Genomic DNA, 7781 nt, shown 5'->3' with positions numbered 1-7781 from the left:
CCCATATGATTATGTGAATGTGTTTAAATAGAAAAAAGGGGCATTTATTTGCTTGGTTAGATCTTGTGAAGCATTATGTCTTTGCTTGTAAATGTTACAATAAGCGATTTTAAATGTAACGTTACTTATTACTTATTGGAAATTTCGAAATTTTAAATGTACTTATTACTTATTGAAAATTTCGAAATTTTTCTAGTAGGTACAAGAAAATTTCGAAATTTTTCTATTAGGCACAGGAAAATTTGGAAAGTTTTCAAAAGAATTTCGAAATTTTCCCCAAAAAATTCGAAAAAAAAGTCAAAATTAGTTTGCTTGCTGCAAGCCTTGTAGTTGTGTTTTATCAAGATTTTGTGACATATGCATCCTCCACTAGGTTGTTTCTGGAGCTGTGTGATCTCATGAGTGAGGAGTCGAACCATCGTCTGTACCAGAAGGCCCTGAAGCATGCGCTGAAGGACTCAGCCTGTGTGCCACTCCTGGGGATATTCCTGCAGGTTACGGCTGCCATCAACACCATAGAGCACGTAGACCCGGGGCAGGTGACATCCAAGGAGCTGCGGTCTGTAAGGAGAGAACAACAGGCAAGCTTCAGGCTTTACTGTAAAATGTGGAGCATATGGCATTCCCTATACTGAGCCCCTTGAGTGGTTAACTGAATCTAGGCTCGACTGGCTAAAGGATAGGGCCTGGTGTATAAGTGTAAAGAAAGGGTCTAGTGCAATGTACAAGAAAATGTCTTATATAATCTTCAACCAATTGTTCTTCATTTCAACAGGCCAGGGAACGTGGAGTAACACTGACAGAACGAGAGCCAGCTGATGTGCTGGCAAGCATGACAGAGGAAGAAAAGAAGTTGGTCACCCAAGTGATCAGAAGATGGAAAGAGCAAAGGGCACTCAGACTAGAGAGAGATGCTCAAAGGAAACTCAATGCTGAAAGAAACTCGCATGAAATGCCAACAGAGGAGCCAAAAGGATGGTGGGAGAGAAGAAAATTAAACTTCAAGAGAAATTCCAAGAAAACTGTGTCAACGCAGCCTGAAGGAAAGAAATCTTGGATCGGATGGAATTCTGATAAAACAAGCTCAGAAGAAATTTCTGTCATAAAGGGAGTACCAAATGGGCAGAGAACAGGGGATGGGCATTCTTTCTTGAAGAAGAGCTTGTGGGGTCAGCTACTGCAGGACATGCCCACACAGGTAGGGGTCACCATTGTTGACAGTTCAAAAGCCAAAATGTCTTTTCCTCCAGAAATATTTGTAGACAGAGAAAACTTGCATTCATTGCAAGTTTCGAATGTTGTAATGGAAACATACAATGCTAGTGTATACACAAATATACCAGTAGATTGGTGCATCATAATTCATGTGCACTTAGAATATTCAAATTGCACTTTCATAATTTTCTATCATTTCCAGCACAGCACCTGGTCCTCCTCATTCCGCTCATGGGGCAAGGGCCACCATGAGGATCAGTCCATTCCCCCGACGGGGGTGTCATCTCACCATCACATCCTTGACTCCGACAAAAATCTGGACCATGAACTGGAGGTCGCCCACTATGATGACATTCATGACAATGACTTGGCAGTGTCAAGGTGATAGAATCCTCATGATTCTACAGTCTGAAACTTTCCCTTTCAAAATTGCAAAAAAATCTAAAGGTTCTGTAAACTGTTTCAATTTTGTAAACATATTTATTATTTCACAGTCAAACCATAACATGCCATATCTCAATGTCCAGATACAAGTCTGTTGATAGGAAGAGGGTAATGGCCTTTGCATTTGGTTCTGCTGACAGTGATGAGGACATCCCTGCTAACTTGGCACACAAGCCATTTGAGATGCTGCAGCAATATCAGGTATAGGGACGTCTTTCTCATCAAGATGTGCCTGTTTAAATAACTCTTAACATTCTGTCTTTAAGTACATGCCATGTTCTGTCCTTTAAGGACTGTCATTCATTTTTACATCTTTCTGTTTAGATTCAGCCACTGTTGCCCCTAAAATGGTGAAACCACCTGTTAAACATACAGTATGTTCTTTATCTACATGAATACAGGGAATAGAACCAAATGGTATTGTTGTAAAAGTCTGTTGATGTGACCAGTAGGATAATCTTATGTTTGGATCTACTCTTTTTATTCCCAATTCCTCTGTCACAACTCATAGCTTTCCCCCTCTTTTCTCTCAAGACGTAACTTATATGGTCTAGTACCTCTGGGATCTACCAACTCTTTATGTGTATAGGAAGGGTTCTACTTTACTATATAACATTAAAAGGCTTGAAACTGTTATCTTAAAAAGAGAGCTTAAACTTCCCATAGAGATCTTAATTTTCACTACAATGCCATATTGACAGTATTGCCATTGTGTTAGATGTCTGCCGTGCAGTACAGACATGACAGTGACCCCGAGGTGCGTGACTTCCTCCTGAGAGCAGACTACAACACAGAGACTGACAACTATCGACTGTCACACGAGAAAGAGCCATCCCACATCACGTCATGATAAATACCAGACCCTCAGTAACACTGGATCCATTTTACTTTATTTGTGTTGACATATATGAATATAATGTGATATATTGTATGGTACCATCATGAGACGTAGCTGAGAAATGCTTACACAGTGGCAAAATGCTGACATTGTGACTGCAACTAACATAGTTTTCTGCTCTGCTGTTTACTTATCGTTTTTACCTCTGTGACCTATTTTCAGAATTTCAAACATTATATTATCACATTAAATTATTTTCTTTCTCCAGTCAATGCCAAATGTGAGTACAGACTGTTCATTAAAACTGAACTGAACTGATCATATTACACAGCAAAAAGTGCATCTGACAGACTGAGTACAAAACTAGAACTAAGAAGTGTGCCAAGTGCCATAATCTGTTCCTGTAATAAATACACTTGTTCCCTGGACACCTCGGTGGTTGTTGACAAATAAAAAAAAAAAAATTAAACCCCTATTACCTAAACATGTACATGTGCATCCCTTTCTACCAGCCTGAGTACCATCTTCCTTAGTGACCGCTGGCTCAATCTTTTTGCTTGCTAACCACGGAGGATGGTATATATACTCAGGCTATCTCTATACTATCTAAGTGGCTTAGCTTTGTGATGGATGTCGAACACTCCAGCCCTTTGCCAACTTGGCCATACAAATTTGCCCCATTACACTGGTACCCTGGTCGAGTTGGCCCAACATCCTAACTATAACCCTAATCCTAGTAGAGCTGACAGGGTTTACGGAAAAGGCTGGCCTGTCTACCAGGGCTGTCTACCTGGGCTGGCTATCACGTCAGGCTATTTGGACCTACGAAAGCCCATTGTGACAAAAGCTGTTTTAGCAGTAGGGGTTGTTTGTGCTCAGCGAAGAAGCTGTGTCTGAAGGATCTGTGTGTTATTATGTGAATGAGCTGTGTGAAGTAGCAGTGTGTGAAGGAGCTGTTTGTGAAGCAGCTCGTGTGTGAAGGAGCATGTGTGTGAAGGGGCTGTGTGTGAAGCAGCTGTGTTTGAAGGAGCTGTGTTTGAAGGAGCTGTGTATGTTACATAACCCAGAGGTTCTGGGTTCGAATCAGTTGATATGTGTGTGTATTAGTGGTTCAAAACTTAAGTCCTATGGCCACACCTGGGGTAATTGCTGTCGTATTGAGGTCACCTTAGTTAGCACCGAATGGCAGCAGTTCCAGACCCTTGCACTTTAGCAACGCTTATTTTAAGCTCCTCACAATTCAATTGTCGATCCTAATGTATGGCGCAGAAGCCTGGACCCTGACAGCCACTAAAGAACGGCTTCTGGACGCCTTTGACCAACTAGCCACCAGTCTTAAGACTAATCCAATAAGTCGTGTTAACAGCCCTTCCCAAGGGCACAAGATCGGTGGCATATCAACTGATTTGAACCCAGAGCCTCTGGGTTATGTAACACACACAATAGCTTCACACATAGCTCCTTCATTGAGCACAAACAACCCCTACTGCTAAAACAGCTTTTGTCCCAATGGGCTTTCGTAGGTCCAAGTAGCCTGACGTGATAGCTAGCCCAGGTAGACAGCCCAGGTAGACAGCCCAGGTAGACAGGCCAGGCTTTTCCGTAAACCCGAGCTGACAAGGCTGTTGGGCTTAGTTGACTGGGCCTAGTCAGTAAAGGGACGAATTATCCTGATACCCTCTGTGTTTCTGCCAATAATGAAGTGAACCTATCTTGCCTATCCCAGTAACTTAAGCAACGTAGATGCCAAAGAGCTCCCTCAGCAAATTGGCAAAGGTCAATAATGTGGTGGTGACTTTTCCATCATGCTTTAGCCATCTTGTCCCTGTTGTGTGGCAGGTTGAAGTCCAGGTCTGGACCAATGGCAACGATGGCAAAGGGGTTGATTGACGTGTGACTTGCCTGTAATGGAAATGAGATTAAACACTGAAAATTTCCTGAAGCACTGTGTTCTAATCAAGTGACTTTGTGTCTTCATACTGTATTCTTTTTAAGAAATTATGCACATTTTAGACTTTTCAACATTCAAAAGGTGTTTCAAGTTGTTGCCAAAGTTGAAGGAGTATTTACATTTTACGTCCAAAAGATTTGACTGAGATTGACCCTTAATTGGGGCTGCGTATTATAATTTTTGTCTGTACTTTAATTGAGAAAATATGTTATGAAGGATTGCACCACTCAAAGCTGCAAGTTTTCATAAATTATTTCACCCATGAATGCTTTATCCTGGGCTGTCTCCAGCTTAAAATTGTTTTTCACCCCATGCACTTGTTGTTCAGGAGCTCATGTTCAACTTATCATCTTAATTTAAGCTTATCAGGGCTTACCAAAATCTAATTTTCATCAATTTTATGTCATGGAGCTGAAATGTTTTGGATGAAGGGGATGAATGTTTTTTCTGTCCCAACAAGCAAATTTCCTTCCAAGTTACTAACTTGAGTGTACATGTGGTGTCACATTGTCCTCATCTGTCCAAAAAAGCAAAATAGAAAAAAATTCCTTCTCAGAACAGAGAGGACAGCCCTGCACTGATCAGCTCATTCCTAATTATTTATGCCGCTGTTCCAACCTGGTAATGTTTGGCGATGTGCTCCCTGTCCACAGTCTCGGCCACCCCGGGGGTCTGGTAGATGTCTCTTGTGTAAGCCCACAGGTTAGGGTAGTCCATGATCCGCTTCTTGTTACACTAGGAAAGAAATTTGTCAACATGACTTCATTCTATTTCAATCTCATGGGACATTCAATACTCATTGATTATGCTCAACAGCAACATGTTGTATAACAGTTACTGTAGCATATCAATATTTTATTAGGTTCTGTGATAAGCCCAAGGTTAAGAAGGTGAAAAGGATCTAACAGAGATAAGAGGATGATAAATGAAGACATTTTTGTCACACTGTACAGGCAACAAAATGCTTGATAAATACACAATACTGTAATTCACTTTGTCTTCTCGGTACTTTCATGGTCTCAGAAAATTTAACTTGTTCACTGAACTAAATGTTCACGATGGCAGCAGGTGCGTATAGAAAAAGTCTGTGAATTATTTGTTATCTGTAATGATAACTTCACGTTACAGTTGTCACAGTGAAAACCGTGAACATAACAGTACAGTGAAAAAATCAGGAATTACAGTACATAACATTTAATGAATCAACTTCTTGCTTTTTAGTCATGCACGTGGTAGACATAAAAGATATGTTTTTCAATGGGAAGAGTTGCATTAGGAACATGCTTTAATACTACATGTACATGCTTAAATGCAGCATAGGAAATACTACCTTGAAGTGTCCCACGTAGACCAGATCAAACCGGATCAGGGTGGTGAAAAGCCGGATGTCAGCCAGGGTCAGCTGGTCACCAGCCAGGTACCTGGTCTTGGACAGGATGTCCTCCACCTGCAGCAGCATCAACAACAAGATCTTCAGAAATCAGACTGTGTATCATGAAAATTTTTGAACCTGTCAAATGTAAAGCCATGACCATCTTCCGTAACATGTGCTCAGTTAGGAGTCTTTTTGACAGAGATGAGATGAGATGCAAAGGAAGGGTTAAAGTTACTGTAACACATCTCCAATAATACAGTATAGGAGCAGGTCAAAAGCTTGGAGCTTTGAGGCGGGTTTCTCAATATTAGCCTTGGTACCATCCGATTTCTACTGGGCCTCCTTGAACTTAAAATAGAATAAAATCTAGGGCAGCAAGTGCAAGGAAGCCCTGGTTGGATGGTGCCCAGGCTAGGTTTCCCACAAGATCAATGCCAAAGGGAGAGCCACAGTGTACAAGGCCTAACTGCACAGCATCATGGACTATGCTTCACTGTGCTGGATGAGTGCCCCTATAATCAGCTAACCAAAGCTCCTAGACTCCATCCAGAGAAAAGCACTTTGCATCATTGCAAATGATCAAACCTCCTTGATAAGGGAGAACAGAAGCTTACCCGGTCCAGAGAAGCAAAGAGCTGTGTCACAGCTTTGTCATAGGCCTCCTGACTCCTGGCAAACCCTGACTTGTAGACACCATTGTTGATATCACTGTGAAAGTACATAATTATATTATATACACATGTAGGTATACATTAATAATTATACAGCATAATTATAATGCTGCTTAACTACAAAGAATGATTTTCATTCATATTCAACTCAAGCTGATATATTTCTTGACTCCTGAAAAAAATACAATTTTGGAATGTACTCAACTGACTCTGATAGGATGCAAAACTCTGCATGTAAAATTAATTAATGTGAACCTTTTTCACACCATGATCTATGTTGTGTGTTATTTGGACTTCATCTCTAGTCCTTGAACATGACAAAACTTGTTTAGGTAATAGGTAAGATGGAATTCTCACTTGTAAATCCACTCATTAACTGCGTCCACCTGTGCCTTCAGGTGTTCTGGGTACAGGTCCAGCTCCTTCTGTTCAACTGTAGCACAGAAGTCGTTAAATTCACTGTTGAACATCTGTGGAAGGAAAGAGGAAGATACAATTATATAAGCATTGAAGGAGGCAAAAGATGCCATTATGACCATACATGGAATCAACAACTGTTACTGTGCTAATACTTATTATCCACCTATATGGTCATTAATCATTAATATAGCCACTATACAAAATCATCATGATTAATTTACATGTACAGTAGAAACCAGTTAATTGCATAGCGGATTACCACATGCTTCTGTAATTGCATGGGATTAAAAAAATCCTAGCCCGGTGCTGTCCAGCTGGATAACTTTGCATTATTGCATAAGCTGGATGATTGCATGAAATACCCTGAAAAACTGAGTGCGCAATTACTTCAATCTACTGTATACCATAAGGATTGCAAATAACTATAAGTGGCATTGTCTGTACATGTATGATATATGGCAGATGAGGAGAGGGGGGGGGGCAGAGAATTGTACATTTACTACAGTAACTGTTTAATACATGTATTATATGAGAGATGCTTAAAAATCTGTTAATAAATTATTATATCTGTGTTACCTGGATGATCTCACTGGACTCATTAGTCACAATGGTGTTGTTCTTCTTGTCCCACAGCATTGGAACAGTGAAGCGCCCCTCATAATCTGCAAGCATGAATCATCAAACTCAATTTACATGTAAGCAATGTATATCGTATCTAGATACTGTATTAAAAAACTTGTCCTGTGTTACCAGATTGTTGACAATATTTCAAGGAAACTGGAGAAATATCTATCAGAAGAGGAGTACAAATCTACTTAAACAATATGATCTCCAAGCAGATTCCCGGTGCCATAAGATAGTATCAAA

General features: G+C 40.5%; 2 protein-coding genes across 3 annotated transcripts in view; one reads left to right on the top strand and one right to left on the bottom strand.

Annotated features, from left to right (window-relative positions):
• The window catches only part of LOC118423074, a 19990-nt gene extending 15771 nt beyond the window's left edge, over positions 1-4219 (top strand). Inside the window, exons 13-18 of the mRNA XM_035831036.1 lie at positions 374-581; positions 776-1198; positions 1418-1596; positions 1743-1860; positions 2378-3247; positions 4119-4219. Of these exons, the coding sequence (XP_035686929.1) occupies positions 374-581; positions 776-1198; positions 1418-1596; positions 1743-1860; positions 2378-2509 (1060 nt within the window). The 3' untranslated portion in view covers positions 2510-3247; positions 4119-4219. The remainder of the gene's footprint in view (positions 1-373; positions 582-775; positions 1199-1417; positions 1597-1742; positions 1861-2377; positions 3248-4118) is intronic.
• Positions 4125-7781, bottom strand: part of LOC118423105 (glutathionyl-hydroquinone reductase YqjG-like) — a 6991-nt gene continuing 3334 nt past the window's right edge. For both annotated transcript variants that reach the window (XM_035831098.1, XM_035831099.1), the window contains 6 exons: positions 7491-7576; positions 6852-6964; positions 6438-6531; positions 5779-5895; positions 5067-5183; positions 4125-4399 (listed from right to left, as the gene is read on the bottom strand). In XM_035831098.1, the coding sequence (XP_035686991.1) occupies positions 4301-4399; positions 5067-5183; positions 5779-5895; positions 6438-6531; positions 6852-6964; positions 7491-7576 (626 nt within the window). In that variant the 3' untranslated portion in view covers positions 4125-4300. The remainder of the gene's footprint in view (positions 4400-5066; positions 5184-5778; positions 5896-6437; positions 6532-6851; positions 6965-7490; positions 7577-7781) is intronic.

This window comes from Branchiostoma floridae, chromosome 9, assembly GCF_000003815.2.
Source record: "Branchiostoma floridae strain S238N-H82 chromosome 9, Bfl_VNyyK, whole genome shotgun sequence".
Taxonomy (NCBI): domain Eukaryota; kingdom Metazoa; phylum Chordata; class Leptocardii; order Amphioxiformes; family Branchiostomatidae; genus Branchiostoma; species Branchiostoma floridae.
Note: the sequence above shows the minus strand (reverse complement) of the source record. Positions and strands in the feature narration are given on the sequence as shown.